Source organism: Opisthocomus hoazin, chromosome Z (genome assembly GCF_030867145.1).
Source record: "Opisthocomus hoazin isolate bOpiHoa1 chromosome Z, bOpiHoa1.hap1, whole genome shotgun sequence".
NCBI lineage: Eukaryota > Metazoa > Chordata > Aves > Opisthocomiformes > Opisthocomidae > Opisthocomus > Opisthocomus hoazin.
This window is the reverse complement of record NC_134454.1, coordinates 44,891,296-44,912,908: the sequence shown is the minus strand read 5'-3', so window position 1 is coordinate 44,912,908 and position 21,613 is coordinate 44,891,296. Positions and strand designations below refer to the sequence as shown.

General features: G+C 40.2%; 1 protein-coding gene across 1 annotated transcript in view; it reads right to left on the bottom strand.

The window, feature by feature from the left end:
* SHC3 (SHC adaptor protein 3) overlaps positions 1–21,613 on the bottom strand; it is a 71,690-nt gene that overhangs the window by 30,297 nt on the left and 19,780 nt on the right. The window contains exons 2-4 of the mRNA XM_009936690.2: positions 19,886–19,956; positions 5,032–5,095; positions 2,111–2,230 (exon numbers count right to left, since the gene is read on the bottom strand). Coding sequence (XP_009934992.1) covers positions 2,111–2,230; positions 5,032–5,095; positions 19,886–19,956 — 255 coding nt within the window. The remainder of the gene's footprint in view (positions 1–2,110; positions 2,231–5,031; positions 5,096–19,885; positions 19,957–21,613) is intronic.

Sequence of the window (21,613 nt, the reverse complement as noted above, 5' to 3'; positions counted from 1 at the left end):
CACCAAGTCAGACAGAGTTGACAACTATTTGTAGCACTTCTTTCATGTGAAGAGTGCTTCCTTTTCAATACTCGAGCTTGTCCCACAGTAGCCTCTGAAGATGTGGTTAATTTTTAAGTGTTCAGTGGTGAACCACGGTTCCCTTACTCATCAGTGTGGATCTCCTTCTTATTTTCCATGATCCTAACAACAGAGATGAACTTGTGAAGATTTGTTACACATTTAATATTGTCACTATCTCAGACTGTGTAGATAACCCAAGATTTTAGTTCAGCATCATAAAAACAAAAAATTATTTCAGATTGCCTCAAAACTTATTTTTTCCAAATTACAAGAAAACTGAAGAGTGCTTGAAACCATCAGTTCAAGTCAGACACTTCTTATTTTTAATTCCACAGCTAAACAGTTTAGGTTGAGGCAGGGGTATTTTCCTCCCCCCAACACTAAAATATTGACACAAGGCATAGCAAATTACCAACATCTTGCATTGCTCAAAATGGAACTATTAACTAATGTTGGCGCATACTTTATAAAGATTTCTGTCTACCCACATCTGCATTTTAAACAAATAAACAAAACAAAACAAAACCAACTTCCACTCATCCCTGCCTAACGTGTTCACAAAACTGTTGTGCAGGGATACATGCAATTGCTTTCCTGCTGCCCCAAGGGCCAACAACACTGTCTTGTCTTTTCTCTCCTTCCAGCTCCTTGGGGAAAAAGAGGCAGTTACAGAAGTTCACAGCCATCTTCCTCGGTGGAGCCTCAGAAGGCAAAGCTGCTGGGCCATGCTAATTTTCACTTCAAGTGCTTGACAAAAACAAGAAACGAGGGAGGCCACAGCCAGACTGGGGATCTCTGAGAAACCAGACGTTTCCCAGGCCTGCAGCACCCAGACCCAGTCTATCTCTGAAAGAATGATGTGGGAGAAAGATAAACACTTTTGTCAACTTCAGAGAAAAGGCAAAACATCTAAGGGAGGATTCTTCCCTGGGATAAATCAGTTTAACTCCATTTCTGCCATGACGTCAGCTGAAGACAAGGCGACTTTCAGGGTTTGGGACTTTTTTAGTAGACATAATTAATATCAAGTTCCTATGATTCTGACTGGGGGTAACTGTCTTAATGAAAAGCACTGCTGTGTATATTCCATAATAAGGCTCCAAACTACTGCAGCCAGCCACAGTGCTGCTCCCACAGTCTCAGTGCTCACTGCAGAAGATTATGATGTTTTCTAAATAAGGATAAGGGTAAATATAAATCAATGAAAACATAATAATAAACAGCAAGCTTTGTAACAGACAATGTATGCATTCTTTGTAATAGCAATAGACAATGCATGTATTTCTTTCTTACTCTTTAATCCTGAGGCTCCTGAGGAGGATTTTTTTTCTCTCTCTCTCTAGCTGTATCTGGGCAGAAAGTTGCATACCGTAACGCAGCATGCGGCTCACAGCAAATCGTGCAGCAGTGACTACGCATGTCTGTTTGCTTTCTCTGTAGATATACCCTGAGCAAGGATTTTTCTCATCTCATACATCATTCACAATACACTGCAGTGATTCCCCAAAGTCTGTCTGTACCTTCAGCACAATGAAGAAGAAGAAATGGGCTGCTTGAAAAAGGCTGCCTTGTCTCTCTGGAAGACTGGCATTTTACTGCAATGCAAAATCCCTGAGGCTGTATTTTTAGCAGTGCCTCAGGAATAGATTGCCCTTTAAGGCTCTAAATGGGAATAACGACAACAAAATTGGGGATGCGCATTCAGTCCTTTAGTCACCTGCTAAAAACGCATCCCTTTTAACACTGAAAGTTTTGAATTGTACCCAACAAGAAGTCCCATGCCTAGAAAATGCTGTTTCATGTCATAGTTCTTTTAAGAGTGAAAGCAAGATAACTGAAACATGGCAAGAAGAAAATAATTCATCAAAACTGTGCTGAATACTGGAATAAACTATGACTTCTACTTTATATTCTGTTTTCATTTTTTTTTGTAGACATTATTGTGGAATAATAACTTGAGCAACTGAGTATTTTGGCAAACAGCAAGTAATTGTGCAGCAAACTGTTCATCAAAAGCCTCACAAATCTTTATGGCAGTTACACTCACCTGTTTTGTATCTGGAGTCATTAGATTTAAGCTGGTGGTGGAGATATTCAGCATTATGCTCATTCCTGCAAACTGAAGATTGCTCTTTCCCAAGATGCTAGAAAGAACTTTGCTTGGTGGCTGTGGGGGGTGGAAAAAAGCACATTTTTGTTCTCTGTTTATTTGGGATGACCTTCACTATATGCAGGCTTAACTGTAATCTTAAAGATGTCTAAAAAGTTCCTGACTTCTCAAAGATCATTTCATTGCAACAGCTATTTTCCTCTGGAGATAATTTCTCATTTGTACTACTTGTACTGCTGCTACTGCTGCTGCTACTACTACTACTACTAGCTAGGCAGGTATTCATCCTCTCTTGACCCAACAAAATAGGGTTTTTGTGAGATAGCAAAGTCTCATCTTCACCAAGGGACCAAGTGAGCAGACCAAGATGAATGCATTAAGTCAATATCTGAAAATGGTATGTTCTTATTCTGTAAAAAACAACTTCAGCTCCTGAAAAGAAATCTGCTGTTTGCTCTGCATCTACTGACTGCTCTAATCCCTTCCCACATGGAAAGTGAGACTCCAGGATACTGGTGGGATGCTCACAAGAAGGGATACAGAGTGTCGTTACACTTGTAGACTTCTTAGCTGTAGGAAAAATCCCAGCCATAGGCTAAAACCTCTGTATGCTGTGGTACAACATGCCGCTAAAGATTACTCCTAACTCAGAAAACAAGTGCAAAGTGTGGAAATGTAATAAAGGGGATGTAATAATATTGATAACTTTTGTAGGCCTTTCACTAGGTCTTAGGAGGTTTTGTAGCAATACAGTTTATGCTGCCAAAGCAGAGTTTACAAATATCTCACCTTTCACAGTTACAGGGAACCACACAGCTACATGAGAGCAGCCTCATTCAGGTAACCACAGCCTGTACAAAATCAGGCTGCCCAGCAGTAACAGACCAGTTCCTTCCATTTGCTGTACTTGCATTGGTGAATATTCATGCTGGTCATTAGGATATAAAAGCAAAGCTGTGACTGGAGGCAGTGTACTTCTACCACTGTATTTGCACTTATCCTAAGCTGCCTGTAAGCTCAGAAAATTTTGTTCCTAGCAGGTGCTTCTTTACTGCTTAAAGCTTACATATATGCAGTTTAGCTTACATATATGCAGTTTTAGCTTCTTTTCCTTCTATTTAATTGATTAAAAATATGCTACCTACGTACTGCTTATATGTAACATTTGTGCAGTTTTAGCTTACATATATGCAGTTTTAGCTTACATATATGCAGTTTAGCTTACATATATGCAGTTTTAGCTTCTTTTCCTTCTATTTAATTGATTAAAAATATGCTACCTACGTACTGCTTATATGTAACATTTGTGTTGCACTATTTTAACTTTTTGATCTTACAGAGCTAGTATTCAATTAACTTCTCTTTAAAACAAGGCCTTTTGAATATTATTATTTCTCTTCATTTCTTAAACCCTTATCATTCCCAGCTCATGCCTAAGGATCACCTGCCCACAGTGTGGATAAAGTGTGAAAACTTAGCCTCAAGAAGCACATGTCACCTTAACAAAATTCAGAAGTCACTAGTGGTAAAAACATGGTGAAAGTACAGACTGGCAAAAGATACCTGTCTTCAACACTTATCTGAAGGTCTGTTGGTGGGCAAATTTTCTTCTCAGCCAGTAGACTTTACTTTAAAAACACTATTTCTTATCAATAACTGCTAAGCAGCATTGCTTCTAAAACCAGTAATACAGCAAGGTGTCTCACTAGGCACCTGGGACTCTGTTTAACCTTCTTTTTCAATTATATTTTGCGTCATTTTGCTTTCCAAGGAAAAAGATATTTTCCTCTTTACTTTCAGGTTTAAAGCACAAGCCAGACAACCTAGAAATGCCAATGTGATGAATTTGGTGGTGGTAGTGGTGGGGAACCACAACCTTAATTTCTGAGACAATTTCCAATTACGCTGTGACAGAAGTTGTCACATATGCCTTATTTTACCAGGGGAAGATTTCCCATTGCAAAGAAGTGGCATTTAATCCCGTCTTCTTTCTGATGGGAATCTACCTAGATGGTGCAGCAGCTGTGGAAGCAAACAGAGCTTTTCTTTCACCTGCCCATTCTCCTGTGCCCAACAACACACACAAGGGCTATAATTAATTGCTCTCTATGCTCCTTCTCTTAGACCTAGCATTAAAGACCAGCTTTGCCAGCCCAGCCCTGGAAAATCAGACAGTGCAAGACTGTTGAGAGCCATCAGTGCAAGAGCCCAGCCAAGCTGAGGCTTCCTCCCCTCCTAACCCTGAAGATCCTAACTCCTACCACACAAATAAGAATAAAAGCATAGTAATAACAGTGTCGGGCCAAGACCCACTGCACCTGCCATCAGTGCTGGCCACTGAGAATCAGCCACAGGTGTTTATGGAAAGAGCACAGGGAACAGAGGATCACCTGGTATGCTCTCTCCATTTCCAGCAATCAGTGATTTCCAGACCGGTAGAGCTATGCTCCAAGAGCAGATCTAATCATTTCCAAAACCATGTATATTTTTGACCTCTACAATAGCTTCCAGCTCCTATTTCCACAATTTAGTCCTGCATTTTATGAAAAGGCATCCCTTTTTGTTTGTTTTAAGCCTTCCACCTGCAATCTACAAATGAAAGAAAAGGAGGGTGTTTCTACAGGAGGAAGACAAAGGCAAGCCAAACCTTTTTCCTAGATGTACTCATACTTCTAGATGCCTGTAAAAGTATATCCTGACCAAAGGGCAAGATGCAACATACAGTGGGTGAAAACAGCCAATACTTTAAGTGATTGAAGATCTGCAATTCTCACAGCTGCTTTAAAGTCACCTGCCTCCTCTCCTCTGTGTTGAACTAAGAAAATACAGTCAACTGCACTACTAAAAAAGAAAAATACCTTTCGTTTCTTGAAGGCTCCTTTGGCACCAGGCACAGCTTCACAAACACGACTGATTGCTTCCCTGAAGAGACAGAAAAAAGCTTTATGGCAAGTGTATGTGTGGGTTTCTTCATTATACCTGAAATGCACTGGGAGAGAACAGCAGCAGACCGTATTTCTGTTTGCAAGTGAGGATAGTTAGCCGGTCAGTTAGCTCTCTTCTCAAGGCAAAACCAGGCGCCATTCAAATTTAGATTACTTCAGTGTGAAGCAGAAGAGAGTAAATAGTGAATGCTAGTGTAAAGAAGAATATCTTGAGAACTACATAGGATAAAAATGTTTTCTCCCATTATTAGAAAGACCTTTTGCCACCATAAGTTAGAATATTTGTCTTAATACCTTCTTCCAAGTCTCGTTTTTGTACCTTATTGAGCCATTAGGAATCTGATCATGACGTGTCTTTAATCAACATTGCTTTACACCTTTTTTCTAAACCTTTATTGTAATGTGAGGGGTAGTAACTATCATTTTTATCACTACTATACTATGCACTTTCCAGTCACAGCAAAACCACCTGGCTTTAGATAATATCAGAACCCTAAAATATTATTGGTAATATTCATGTTGCATATGATGCATGTGACGTACATAATTTTAGTCGATATTTGTTCAGTATGATCTGAATAATTTATATGGGGCCCTGTTTTTATATTGTAAGCAAAATCAATATCATTAACATTTTGATTCAGTTTTCTTATATAGCTTCATTCTTCCCATTGCACTCAGGTTGAATGAAAGAAACGCATGTGGACAATGAATTTGAATTCAAACTCTCTCAGGGGAGAGTAACTATACTACAAAAACTCTTGAAATCATACTGCTGCAAACAAATCTTATAGATCCTTTCAGTACTTAACAACTTATTATCTGAATAGTCAGTCTGGTCAGTATTTAGAATTTGCTCCCATGCATGCAGAGACTTTCCTGTGATCATTAGCTACAAAGATGTAATAGACGTGTCCCACTGATACTGTAAGACAGAAAGGTTGCACAGGAACGAGTAGAGGTGACTCCGAACCTTGTTTAACTGTTTTAAATATAGATTGAGACTAACAGCACATTGTATTTAGACTTAAAATTGTGCAAATAACACATATTTTATGAAAAAAAGAAAAAAAAAAACAACAGAGAGACAATGAACTACAAACTAAAGAACAGTCAAAATAACCCAAACCTTGAAAGATCACCTTGATAAAAACATAAATTATTTTAATTTTATGCCATGTGCAGGATGATATTTTAACTATGCATTAGGCGAATGCACAAGGACAACAAGTGAGACAGGAGAGAAATGCCATATACATATCAGCATTCAACATATAACGGCTCATCATACATCACAGATTTATCTGACTGCAATCAGTATTCACTATATAGTTATGCCTTGGGTGCTTTTACCTAGGGCCCAACCAAAGTTCGAATCCCCTGAAAGAATGGCATGAATTTATTATATTTTGGGTGTGGGTGGTTGTGGAGGTGGAACAAGCCTTGCAGCAGGTTTAAAGTCCTGTCATTCTGAAGAAGCGTGAGATTTACAGCAAAAGATAGTCAAAAAAGCTTTCAGGCACACAATCCTTTTGTCAGGTCTGGAGGAGAGCTTCTTTTTTCCACAGCATGTCTTTTTCTCTTTTTTTGCCTCCCTACACCTGCTCATCTAATAAGATTGCCTCTCACTACAAACCCTGCCTTGCATATGCCCTCAGACCATCACAGCTACCACCACACTCCATTTCACAGCTCAGTGCTTGTATTTAGTTCCCACATTTACCACAATGCTTCTTTGACTCCAAATGTGTTTTAGTTAAAGTAGCTACTAACTTTTCTTACAGAACAAGTGAAAATTGGCTGGTTTAGAAGAGCAGCCCTGATGCATTTCGGAAATGCAGTGCAGCAAGCATCATACACACTGATCATCACAATACTGAGACAGAGGTTACTCCTGCAGATGTAATCAGGAATAAGAAATATTCTTCTTCTCCACCAGAAAATGTTTTTCCTTGACTCAGGAAAAGCAAACAGATATGTTGTATAGACACATCCCCTCAGCCTTGCTACTGAGCTAAAACTGTGGTTTCCCATCGCCTTCTTGCACCGAACCAAATCCTTTACAGGCAACAGGGTGGGAAGTCCAGGCCTGTGGCAGTCCCTGCCCCACTGCTGTCTTTCAGACCCATGCCTCCTCCTTGTCCAGGCGTGTCTGAGCTTCCCGGGCATTTTGGCTGCAAGTTCCTGGCACAGAGGCATCACCAGCACTTTATCCTCTTTGTGTCCTCCAGTGGTCTGATCAGCATCTTGAGATCCCTCATACGTTTCGCCTCTCACAGAAAGGATCTGTGTTCAGTTTTGGGCCCCTCACTACAAGAAGGACATTGAGATGCTGGAGTGTGTCCAGAGAAGAGCAACAAAGCTGGTGAAGGGTCTGGAGAACAAGTCTTACAAGGAGTGGCTGAGGGAACTAGGGTTGTTTAGTTTGGAGAAGAGGAGGCTGAGGGGGAACCTTATCGCTCTCTACAACTACCTGAAAGGAGGTTGTAGTGAGGCAGGTGTTGGTATCTTCTCCCAACTAACTAGCAATAAGACGAGAGGCAATTGCCTCAAGTTGCATCAGGGGAGGTTTAGATTAGATATTAGGAAAAATTTCTTTACTGAAAGAGTGGTCAGGCATTGGAACAGGCTGCCCAGGGAGGTGGTTGAGTCACCATCCCTGGAGGTGTTCAAAAAATGTGTAGATGTGGCACTTTGGGGCACGGTTTAGCACGCATGGTGGTGTTGGGTTGATGGTTGGACTTGATGATCCTAGAGGTCTTTTCCAACCGTAATGATTCTATGATTCTATGATATATGAATTGTGCTTAAATTTGCCTGTAACCTCCTTTCTCTTCCTATTTGTCTCCACCATCTTCTCTCTCTAGCAGCAGCATCAAGTAGGTAGGAAGAAAAAGGATTTTTCAGGCCACCGCACCTGACAAAAAACATTTAGAATCTTGTTATTATTCTGGTGCAGGGCTGGGATTTGTAGTGGGTTTGCTACTACCTCTTCTGCCCGCCAGCTCCTGATAATCAGACATAAAGCGTGTTACTCAATAGACCCATCTGACTCAAGGGCCTTGTTGATCAGAACTGTCACTTGAGCGCAGGAGACGAAACGCACCAGCTGAAGAGGCTGAAGCCACGGGGTGAGGGCTGGCGAGGCATCCTTGGTTACTGCTCGTATTCCCTGCCTCGGCACAGCAGAGAAGGCACCGAGCAGCTGCAAAGCTAGGATGTACACCCTCTGACTCAGTAGCAAAGCGCTACAGATTTTCCGACTACCTGTCTTTTAGTGAAATACCTTGCTTTCACTGAACTCGGTTTTCCCAAAGTCTGCAGGAAGACTGCAGGTGGGGGGAAGGACCTGAGAAAGGTGACAGCTTGTTGGGACACACGTCAGATGAGGCAAGACATCTGAACTTGAATTTGACAATTCTTTTAACTTCAGTTTTTGAAACTGAATACTAAATGTACTCAAGCAACTGCAGGGTGTAAGTTCACAATGCGTTTAGTGAAAATGCTGGGAACTTCAGAAAAGATATTCATAGAGCAAGTCTGCCTAGCCAGGGTCAGCGCATCCTGGCAGCAACTCTTTGTGTACCTGCAACAAAAGGCACATTGCTTTTCCCACCTGGGAGTTAAGGAGCCTTAAAGAAGTATCTGATGAAAACAGGAGGAAAAAGGACTGCTGAATACCTGCCACTGCACTGATACGCACTTTTTCCAAGGGAAGGATCCTGGATCTCTCTTTTCAGAATATTCTAGATCATTCTGGGAGGGGGGGGGGTGTCTTTATACCAATAGCCTGCTGATGTGGAAAAGACATCCTAAAGACTTATTTCCAGCTTGCATTGCCAGGCAGCACAAGGCAGACGTAAGCTTTTTTTGCAGCAAATCAGATTTGCAAATGCCTCTTCAGCACAAACACCTGAGCCACAAATCAAGCCCAGAAATAGATATTGCTGCTAGGCTGGGAGTGCCATTACCTCACTTAAGCACACAAACACTGGTCTGAGGAAGGCAAAAGCAGAAGTTTAGGCCGTATCTCCATGGCTAAACAGTTGCACAGAGTCTGGAAAAGTTGGATGTGACTACATTTGCTTCCTTTCCAATAAGAAAGTTATTCGTCACAGATGCACATCACACCTTTCTAAGCTACATGCAGTTTCATTAGCTAGGCTCAGATACATACCAGTGTAGAGTTATCTTGATGTCTTGTAAAATTAGCTACTGCGCTGTCTGCAGTAGGGACCACATGCCGAGTTCCAAATCTGTCCAAGAGTATTTTCTGCTTTGCAGATGGTCATACTGTGGTGTCATTTTCTTGGCACAAAACATGTTGTGTATTTTAAATACAATTTCAGCACACAAATGTATCCAGTGAAAAATTACCAATATGCATTTTCTCATGCTGACCTATTGTGCTTTAAAATGACTTGACATCTCTCTCAGACAGAAAAAAAGGCATTTTACATTGCCATTTTGTTCCATTAAAAAGGCTAATGCCCTGATATTTTTCATAGCTTTAGTCATATTTTACCCTGACTGTTATATAAAATAGCCCACTCAGGAAGCTCAAATCTGTTGCTCTATGAAACACTGTCACACGAAAATACTCTCCCTCCTTGTGGTTTCAATTATTTTCTTGGCTGTGCTGATAGGTTTTATTGTTGCTTTTTTAATTAATACAATTTAATTGATTAAAAAACAGCATACTGGAACACGTATTTCAGGGAAATGACCGGCACATACAAACTGCACAGATTTTCTCAACGTATTTGGAAAAAGTATAGCCATCTCAAATATTGAGACAAGAAACGTGACTAGTTTTTAGTCTGAAATGTTTTGTATGACAAGACTTAAAAACTACCAGTCTTCTCTTAATATCTTCCAGTATCCTACAGTTCCCAAGTTTACCTTTGCCGCCTCCAAAACGTGGAGCCTCGCAGGTTAAAAAACCAGACATTAAAAGACGGACTTTTAAAATGAAATCATGACATGTCTAGAAGAATTGTACAGAAGGCTCCCAGTTACTGCTTAACAGTATTATATTCCTGGCGATTTCTTTTTTTTTATAATTTGTAAATCATTACCAAGTGTTGTACCAGTATTTGCTGAGGAGAAACAGAGTATACCAAATATGAAAATAACTTGCTTCTGAAAAAGAAAAAAACAGAGACCAAAAATACATTTTTAGAAATCCGTTTAATAATCAAAATATTAATTGTTCTTTTGCAAAACAGGCAAAATGAGTGTGTCCTGTCTGAAGTAGCACAGGGGCCACCCACAAGCTCTGAATACTAAAACGGTATATTACTGTTTACAGAACTTTAAACATCAACTTGTAAATTGACCATGTCTGGAAGAGGTAAGGCTGCAGAAGTAGTGAAGGAAAACAGACGGAGAGTATGGCTAGGAAGGGGAGGCTAACTGTGTGGCATGGATGGGCCTACCACCATGGGTACCATGGGTACCAGGGTGCCATGCTGGGAGAACCCCTTTGGGGCAGACCCCCAGAAAGCAGCGCCGAGACCAAGCGATGTTGTTTGTCACACCAGCCGGACCAAACTGAAGCCTGTCCTGACCGCACAAGAGATGGAAAGCCTGGAAGAAAAGGTCTGTGGAACAAAGCAACATCGGCAGATGTGGCACCACAAGATGTTGTCACTCGCAGAGCAAGGAGACGACGACTTCTCCTTTTTCTCCACTCAGCTCCTCATTTTGTTTCTTGAAATGGAGTTTTTTCACATTGCAGAAAATCTACAAGCAGAAAATGAAAGGAAGCTGGCCAACTTCATTTTTGGTTTATTGAATAAACTTTATACAGTAAAAGGGTTGGATTTGGCAACTGTTAGACACAGAGTACCACAGGTAAGTAGCATGCAATCTGTCCAACGGTTGTTATTCTTACGCTCCTGCAGCTTCAATGGGAGACTTACATCAATCTTCTAACGGAAGTCAATGCACTTGAGAGGATTCTTTTCCTTTTACTGCCAAAGAAACTTTCTATCCATTGGTATGCTCAATGACAGCTCTGTTCTCAGTATTTATAGATGATGTAACTTTACGGAATATTTGAGGCAATTTCAGTACAATCTGTACCTTCTTTTAGAACAAGCAAGTAAGTTTCAGGAACTCTGTTTCATTCATCACTAACAGAGAAGACTACCTGATCTTGCTGACTTCTAATACAGCAGTTCTTAACAACAGTCTTATTTTTAGAAATGTAGAGTGAAAATCCTTATCCAGTAACACACCTTATGTAGATATATCTCTTCAATCTGCATGCACACACAGTCAGATCTGTGCTTAGCAAGACTGGGGCAAAAATATCCATTTTTTCCTTACAGCTATGGCAAATGTATGCCACCAACAGGCAATGGCAAAGAGGCATACCCCTGCTCCTCCACTGCTGAGAACACAGTCATATATATCTGTAGTTAACCATTATTTAGACTCTGACAATCTTTGCCCAAAATTTGGGATATCTTTCAAAGAGGATACCTCTTAAAATATTTGTTGCAGCTTTTATGAACGTAAAGTTGGGGTATACAAAACCTTGATGTTGAATGGGCACCTACAAAAGCCTTCCTTCTGCACAACCCCCCATCTGTCACGAACAAGGTCAATGATACAAAAAAAAATTAAGAAAAATATACTTGGAGGTTTAGATCTGTTAGGTAGCACCAATCCTTTAACTTCTTTTGTGACCTTCAGGCTTTTTTGCACTCAGCCTGGTCTCTGGCTGTTTATTCTAGTTGTGCTCAGGAGATGGAGAGAGAGAAATTAAAACTGTCTTCTGTTGCTAAATCAGGATCATAGTAACCTCCAAACTGGGTCCAGCCTCAGGTCATTTACTACAGTATCTTATCTCTCAAAAAGTAGCCCATAGCAAGTATTTGAAACCTTATGAAAGTAAAATGAAAAAATTTAGTCTAATGAATACTTTTCTCTAACACCTAATTGGCTTCGTGTCCAAAGCAGGACTTTGGAGATAGATATCTTCCAAAACCTCTTTTTTATTAGAGGATTAAAGTTCTAACACTGCCCTTTTGAATAACCCCATAAGATACATGACATTTTATAAATATACAAGCTGTATTTGCCAAAAAGGACTGTCCAGTGGTGATGAACTGTCTGGTGTGACTGGACATGTCGTACAAAAGACACTCAAATTCCTTATGTCTTTGCTTTCTGTGTAATCAAACTGCTAGGTGTATTAGCATAAGAACTTGAGAGTGTCTCTGTTTTCAAGGTGCTAAATGGTTATTAACTTTGCATTGCAATTTGCATTTAAAACATATTAAGACCACTCTGCCTCAGTCCTTCTGCTTCTGCAGAACAAAGTGGAGTCACCAGCTTTCTGAAAATCCAGGGTACAGCTATACCCAAGCCTGCTTCCCTGATCATTTAGCTTTCAACTCTCCACCTTCCCCATCCCTTGAGAAGCTCTTTGCTTTCTCACAAAGGCAAGTGGAATGAGGGAGCTCAATTAATTATTCTCAGTTAGGCTTTGCATTACCATATATTAGTTGAATTAAACCAAATACTAGCTAACATTTTCCCCACTAATACTACATTGAAAATGAAAGATTTCAATGTTAAACACACAAACCCCTACTTATTCTAACCCATTTCTGTGCTAATGACAGCTAAACTAGCAAATGTAAATTATTCTGTGACAATACCAGACACTATAGCTGTTACTGCCCCACTTAGAGGTGTGCTTTATGAATTACAACGATATCCCCATCCACTTTTGGCAATCCTGCTCCCTGGTGAACTAAGGAGTAGTCAGCACCCTGTGCTTCCCAGAGCTTTGGCCCCGAAGTAACTGTGCACAAGGAAAGAGGATACTCGTTCACACCCCTTCCTGCATAGATCCATGTATCCAGATTGCGGTGCGGATATGCCACCCCCTAAGCACCATCCCCTAAGCATTACCCCACATCCAGAGTTCACATAGCAGAAAGCAGGGGTGAACCACACCCACCTTCCAAGCAAGAGAGCATGTTAAGGAGGAAAATGAATACAGAATTCACTGCAGACAACACGTTACCTATCTGCCTTCAAAAATCACAGGGAAAACATTCTTCCTTTTCAATGTCCTCCATCATTCTTTCAGTGATGCTTGCTGACAGTTAATTTCTGCAAAGAACAAAGATACAGTTGAAAGAAACACTACATCAACTGAACCTTATTCATATTGATTAGCATTGGACTTGAACCCAGTTCTAAAATTTGGATTTACATCATCTCCCCTCCAGAAGCATGGGATATTGGCATAAATGGGTTAGGATTTTACAATTAATAAAATTCAGGCTCCAAATTTGGAGAGGAATCTCGTTCAAATTGTTCAGCCCAATGAAGTTCATGGAGAGGACTGGGATCAAAGTTTGGATTCGGGTCCACTGCTCATAAGAAGTATTTCAGCCCTCTGATCTACTTCCTATTAACACAACATGCAATATAATGTTTTACTTAGCATGGGGAGGTGTGACTTTCTGAAGCTGCATGCAGTAAACTGATCGCATTCAGTTAGATACCAGTGAACATGCAGCCAAACACTGCTGTACGATGAACATTGCATGCAACATTATTCTAATTCAATCCAGTGCATAACTACGCTCATGCATACAAGACAGTAGTGAAGACTCATTACACTATACCAGATTTAACACTAAGCACACAAACTTATTATATGAACTGCAAACACTGCACATGTTGCAAAAGAATGTTACCTGATTTTTTTTTATTTTATTTTTTTTTTTCAAAAAAACAGCCTGAGGGCACAAAGGGCCACGCCACACAAGCTTAAGAGCGGCTCCTTTCTGTGATGATGACAGTAGGTTTCAGATGAACTTGGGACCTCTTGCCACTTGCAGTTAGTTCAGAAGTCTCTCCTGCTAGTCCTCCTGTTCCTCTGCTACGTTGAAAATGAAATGCTTCTGTTCGTCTTACTGCCCAAGAAAGTCATCTTCACTTCACGTGTGTTACAAGAATTACCACTGGGTAATTAATGATGCAACATGTGGATTCGGCTGGCTTTTATTTATCATTATGTATAACTGCTGACCCTTGGCTTGCACATCCATTTATTTGCTCAAGAATTCACATGACATTACATTCATTGCACAAAAGAATAAATATAATACGCCTGATTAATACCACTCTGGTTCTCCTCTTTCTCCTGTAGTAAAAGAATCTAGATACTTCAAATGTGTAATGATAAAGGGAAAAATCTGTTATAAATTGTACATAGCTGTTCATTTTTCCGCAAATCAGATCCAAAATTAGGATAACAACACCTTTTGTCAGGCACCACCAAGGTTGTTAAGATCTGATGAAGAGTATGACAAGTGAAAGTGCTTGCTCACTGCTTTCACACGAAGATAAATGTATTGCTGCAAGTTTTAACATTTTAATTTACAAAAAGTGAAAAAGCAAAACTAAAACAAGTCACAGGCCAGGTACAACAGCGTTAGATGGCACAGACTGATTTTTAACATGACTGCAGCAAGGAAGGAAAGACTGCTGATCAAACTGTTCACACTGGGGCTTAGTCCAGTTCCTGGAGTTGAAATAGCAGCTCTTCATTTGTCAGACTGGTCCATGCATACACACCAATGTATATGCTTTCCTAATGTATTAATTATAACAGCCGAGATTTTCAAAGCCATTCAAAATATCTGGACAAGCTTTTCCCATTAACTTCTTATTTACAATGGGTGCCTAATTCACTAGATAACTAGAAATCTTAGCCCAATTTTTAATCAATTTCTAAATGTTCACCCAACAATTTAAGTGCCTTTACAAGCACTAATTCATTTAATCACACGGTTGTCTTTAACTGGGGCTAATGCTTTTTCCAAAATAAGGCCCAATATTTGCAGCAGAGTCAGAGACTACACATCTCACCCTCCCATGACTCAGCCACAGAAGTTCTTTTCTTCTAGGAACTGGTGCTGCTCATTTTACTTTGGGCTTTGTTCCTCCTCAAAGCTAGCAGAGAGATAAAGTGACATACGGAATAGCCAGAAGACAGAAAAAAGGCAAACGTAGGATTCCTAATGGCTGACTTCCTATGCTTGAGCTCTGCAACATGGAGGAAAAGCAAGGGTAAGAAAGCAGGCAGGGATGGGAATGTGATGCAGTGCTAGAAAGGGAGGAAATGCTTTGTATGTGTCAAGCACGACACGTGCTTATTAGGAAGAGATGCATCTAGACTTCCACACTGAATCAGGTAACTTGGTTCATCTTTTCTGTTTTTCAGTTGTACTTAGTATATACAACATAATACCAGAAGTCAGATTGGCCCGAGACAGATCACTTTCTTCTATGACTGGTTTTGCAACGTCTTGGAAAAATAGCAGATTAAACAGTTGTGACACATGCAGTAGGATCCATTTATAAAGTTATGGGTCTGAAAGGGATCAGAGCTGCCTTGACATCTAGTTCTCCAGTTACGGGAAACAGCACAGAGAAGTTTACACAGTCCCATACTCAGAAAAGCTTTTACTGCAGCCATGGATCTAGGTTCCTTCACTGGACCAGTCACAGCTAACATTACTAGGTCTACAGACCCCAGCCTCAGTCACTCTCCATCACATGCTGTCAGGTTATGAGGACAGTTTTCTTACAGGTGGCAGGCTGCAGAGAAATCACCAAAGGACATGCCTAATTATAAATGTATGACATTTAGAACAGAACTGGCAGATCTTTAAGGACGCTTTCCATAGAGCACAAGAGCTCTCAGTCCCCAGGTGTAAGAAATCAGACAAGGAAGGGAAGAGACTGGCATGGGTCAGTCAAGACCTGCTGGACAAACTAAAGAGCAAGAAGGAACTGCACAGGCAGTGGAAGCAGGGACAGATAACCTGCAAAGAGTATAGGAAAGCTGCCCAGTTGTGTAGGGATGGGGTCAGGACAGCCAAGGCACAGCTGGAGCTGAATTTGGCAAGGGAGGCAAAGAATAACAAGAAGGGCTTCTACAGGTATGTCAGCCAGAAAGGGAAAGTTAAGCGTACCCACTGTGATAAACAAGAATGGTGACCTCATATCAACAGATCAGGAGAAGGCTGAGGAACTCAACAACTGTTTTGCCTCTGTCTTCACTGGCAATCTCTCTCCTCACCCCTCCCGAGTCAATGAACCACAAGATGGGGTCCAGAGGGGTAAAGTCTCTCCCACTGTAAGGGAAGATCAGGTTCGCGACCACCTGAGGAACCTGAACACACATAAATCTGTGGGACCTGGTGAGATTCATTCCAGGGTCCTGGTGTAGTTGCCAAGCTACTCTCCATCATGCTTGAAAGGCCATGGCAGACAGGGGAAGTTCCAGGTGACTGGAAGAAGGGAAACGTTGTGCTGATTTTTGAAAAGGGTAGAAAGGAGGACCCTGGGAACTACTGACCTGTCAGCCTCACCTCTGTGCCTGAGAAGATCCTCCTAGAAGCTATGCTAAGCACATGGAGGACAGAGACGTGATTCGAGATAGCCAGCATGGATTTATCAAGGGCAAGTCCTGCCTGACCAACCCTAGTGGCCTTCTGTGATGGAGTGACTCCATCAGTGGACAAGGGAAAAGCAACACATGTCATCTATCTGGACTTCTATAAAGCCTTCAACACAGTCCCCCACAACATCATTCTCTAAATTGGAGAGATACAGATTTGACGGGTGGACTGTTCGGTAGGTAAGGAATTGGTTGGAAGGTCGCAACCAGAGGCCAGTGGTCAACAGCTCGATGTGCAAATGGAGATTGGAGACAAGTGGTGTCCCTCAGGGGTCTGTCCTGGGGCCAGTGCTATTTACTATTTTCATCAATGACATAGACAGCGAGATCGAGTGCACCCTCAGCAAGCTGGCAGATGACACCAAGCTGAGTGGTGCAGTTGACATGACAGAAGGACAGGACGCCATCCAGAGGGACCTAGACAAGCTGGATAAATGGGCCTGTGTGAACGTCATGAGGTTCAACAACGCCAAGTGCAAAGTCCTGCACCTGGGTCGGGGCAATCCTTGGTATTAATACAGGCTGGGCATTGAAGGGATTGAGAGCAGCCCTCCAGAGAAGGACTTGGGGGTCCTGATGGATGAAAAGCTGGACATGAGCCGGCAATGTGCGCTCACAGCCCAGAAGGTCAACTGTATCCTGGGCTGCATCAACAGAAGCGTGGCCAGCAGGTGGAGGGAGGTGATTCTGCCCCTCTACTCTGCTCTGGTGAGACCTCACCTGGAGTCCTGCGTCCAGCTCTGGAGCCCTGAGGGCTGGAGCACCTCTCCTATGAGGACAGGCTGAGAGAGTTGGGGTTGTTCAGCCTGGAGAAGAGAAGGCTCCAGGGAGACCTTATAGCAGCCTTCCAGTACTTAAAGGGGGCCTATAGGAAAGATGGGGACAATCATTTTAGCAAGGCCTGTTGTGCCAGGATGGTTTTAAACTAAGGGAGGGGAGATTTAGACTGGATATAAGGAAGAAACTTTTTACACTAAGGGAGGTAAAAGACTGGAACAGGTTGCCCAGAGAGGTAGTGGAGGCCCCATTCCTAGAAACATTCAAGGTCAGGTTGGACAGGGCTCTGAGCAACCTGATCTAGTTAACGATGTCGCTGCTTACTGCAGGGGGGTTTGGCTAGATGACCTCTAAAGGTCCCTTCTAACCCAAAGCATTCTATGATTCTATGACATAGGAGACAAACCTAACTTTCAGGTACTTTTATTTGTAGTCAAAGGGTTGCACAGACCATTTGGTGCCAAATGACTTCTTAAGACGGAATTGGTGCCTGTAATATCAGAACATCAGCCTTATTAATTCAGTAGACATCTTGAGGCCTATGTTATGTTTCTCAGTGCACATGAACAAGTTAATCAGCAAAAGTGAATTTTAATAATTCCTTAATAATATTTTCTTAATAAAGAATAGGATTGTATGTGAAATGCTACAAGGCAAAGAATGGCACAAACTGCTTCCTGTGGGTACTTAAAACTTCAGACGTGGCACAGGGATTTCTAGAGCCAGATGAATTAATGAAATGCAGATTAAGATGCTAGATCCTGATTCAAGAATCACCTAAAATCTCCTGCTTTCAAAAGTTTTAGATTGGGAACTACAGGATCAGAATGATGAGTTAATGAGCCTTCACTGTTTTATGATAAACAGAAAATCGCAAATAGAAAATAACAAGCAAAACAGCAAGATATGGCTTCCCGCTTGAAAAAAATATCCTGTGCTCTAGATGTGGTAAGAGGAAGATGAGCCAAGAAACTGCCCACCATGTAGTCAAATATGCTATAACTTCAACAGAAAAAAATACCTTTCCAAGCCTGTTTCACAGTAAAAGCCAAGAATCATTTTTGTATTGAAAGAACTATAAGACAAAGATACTTTTTTTGTGCAGACCATATTCCTTTAGATCAGCAAATATGCCTAAGCATTAATGGCAGAATTGTGTCTTTAAGCTAGGTAATAAGAAAAGTACAACACTATTCCAGTGAAGACATATAGTGCAAGAAACTGTGCAGAAAAATAAATCTGAATTCAGTTCACCTTCAGGTATAGAATATAAAAACAATAACTATAAATCACAACTGTTTCATAAGCCAGTATCATTTAACTTCCAATTGGTAAACACAAATGTACCACCTGCTTTGGAACTACAAGTCTGCTTATACGTGAAATCATTTTAAAAGGTTACTGCTGCAAATACCACAGGAATGTACATGATGAGCTTAAAAAAGCACAGTAGTAAAATGCTCAAATGCCTCCACAGTCTATATTGCCTGAAAAAACAGAATTCTGTTATTTACCTGTCCTTGTGCTTTTACACGCCTCATCAACGAAGTATCTTGACAAATTAATGATTAAAATTTTGTGAGGACTCACAGGGTCCAATTCAAAGCTGCTGTATGCAAGTGTAACTCACAGTCAATGCATATAGACCATATGATCAGCATCCAAGCATAAAAATAAGTCATTTTTCTCATTTGGTAAAAGAAATATTTAGCTGTCTCTGGTACGACAAATGGTTTGTGATAGACTATCAGCAACTGTAAGACACCTCAAAGAGGTGAAATTCAAGCACTGTATCCAGTCATATCACTTTATATATGTTCCTTTGGAAATGATTACTTCATTATTTCGATGCCAGTATTTTAAAAGGTGGTCTCCAGTTGCCAGAAAATGTCAGTGCTACAGTCCTCTGAAATCAATGATCTCAGCTTTTCAAGTGAAAATGCCCGTAAAACACTATTTCCTATAGTTCTCAGAAAATGGTCTCCTAGAAATAAAATGATTCATGGGCACTTCTTAAGATAGTGCTGTGATTATGTACCGCTCTTACAAAAATACCACAACAGGTTCAAAAGAATTGCAATAAGAACCTAATACAAGCTTATTGTTTCTTATGTACAGTCTGGAAAAGACATCATTCTTTCATTTGTCTCTGGTATCATTGCGGTGATATATTTTCATTTATATCCTTTGTACAGCCAATTTGTAATCTGACATTTTTTCATAAGAAATTACTATAAAAACTTATAAATATGTGGCTGCAAACCAGCAGCTCCCTAGTCTCATTTTGACAAATGCATTGTAGATTTTAAGCATATTCCAATTTTCAGTGGATTAAAAAAAAGCCGAGTTTTGAAAATTAAAAGCAAACTTAAAAAGTGGACTTACAGTATGCAAAAATTCTTTACTATGTTTTGCTATCTTCCTGGCCCTTCCAATTTAGGGATACAATTCAGAATTTACTTTAAAAAACAGACTTGTGCAAAGTCTTACCTTGCAATCTGTGTTCTAGTATTGAAGTCAAGAGATCTCATTGAGCGTAAGACTTCTATACACCCCAAGTACTGTAAGGAAGAAGAAACAGTTGGAAAACATATTATAATTATTCTTGAGTTCCAGGAGAAAATGCAGCTAATCATTAGAAGGCATTGTACAATTCTTATTTTTACATTTGATTTATCCTACATGTCAGGTAGGTTTTTAGAAGTATGTTCTTGTATGTCAAAGATTTGTTTCATAAACTTTTTATTTCATTTAAGTGTCAAGTTTGGTTCAATGTATCTTTTTGTGTTTAATCTAATCACTGTAATACACCTAGTTCATAATGTGTTGCACTGCTTTTTAATTTTCCTCTGTCTCAATTGTTCCATTTTAGATATAAAGCTAATCAAAGTAAAAAATAATACTAATGAAAAGGGAAGTGTGGTAAAGCAAATTCATCTAGCACTGGTTAGTAGGAAAATTTTATTTAAGAGGGAGAAAATTAAGCCTCTCAAAAAAGGTAAATTATAGAAGGGAAAGCTGAAAAGAGCACCAGCAATCCAAACAGGATTCCTTAATAACCAGCTCAGGGATAGATGGGATTTAATATTTTCATTAATGACACTAGTATAAAGGTATAGGAAAATGCTAACAAAATATATTAATAACCCATGCTGGGAGATGGCTTCAAGAGGGTCATTCTAGAGAAGAATGACATGAAGGTTAGCTAATATTATGAAAAGACTGGACTTACTGACTCAGATTTCTGCCCTGCATCTCCATGAAAAAGAGGGAGTACCATTAGAAAATATGGTAAAATACAACAGTATCTATCTCAGAAGTGAGAAAAACTCTGGTGAATCTTCTGGACCTCCTTCCAAAAGACGGCATAATTTGCATATGGTAAAGTCTACATGCACCTACAGCTCTCATCAGATATTTGGATCGTGGCTTTGTACAAACTAGCTCATGCCTGGCATATCCCATGTCAGTATCTGTGCATGTAAATTAAGTACTCAGCCACACACCTGACTTTCGAAAGTCAGAAGAAACAGGGATGAGTCTTTACATAATAAGTCTGATAATGCTATTCTAGTATTGTGGTTCTAGATCAGCATTCATATCCATTTTATATCAGTTTCTACATCTATTCGCAGTGTAATGCAATCTATTTGGGTATGAAACTGGTGCAAAAAAATCAAGTGAGGCTACTGTTGTGTGTCTGTTTGGGAATTTTATTGATCTTGAAAAAATGATCTTTTAATTAGGGAATTAATATATCAGTAACTATACTATCTAGAATTTCAGCAACGTTTTTTCTATAGAAATATATATGTCACAAACTGTTTTCAGGTGAGGGAGTATTTAGTTTGCTTTCACATATCCATTATTATTTAATTTATTGCTATCAAATGTTATGAAGTCTTTACAACACTGAACAAAATAAACTAGAATATTACGTGACTTCTATTCATTAAATTGCTTGAACTTGGATTGTAATAGCCCACAGTTTCTGGAAAGGGTTGTTGCAAGATCCATTTCCTAGAATTTTAAAAAAATCTCCTGCAATCTTATGTTATTTTGAAAAACTTGTAAAATCCTCATGGAAAATGTCTTGTCTGAGGAGGGCCTGGCACATGGAGCTTTCAAGCTAAGGGTCGTACTCTCAAGCTGTTTAGATTATCATCACTTCTCTACCAGTGCAAAATTAGGTAACCCTTGTATATTACAGGTAGATTC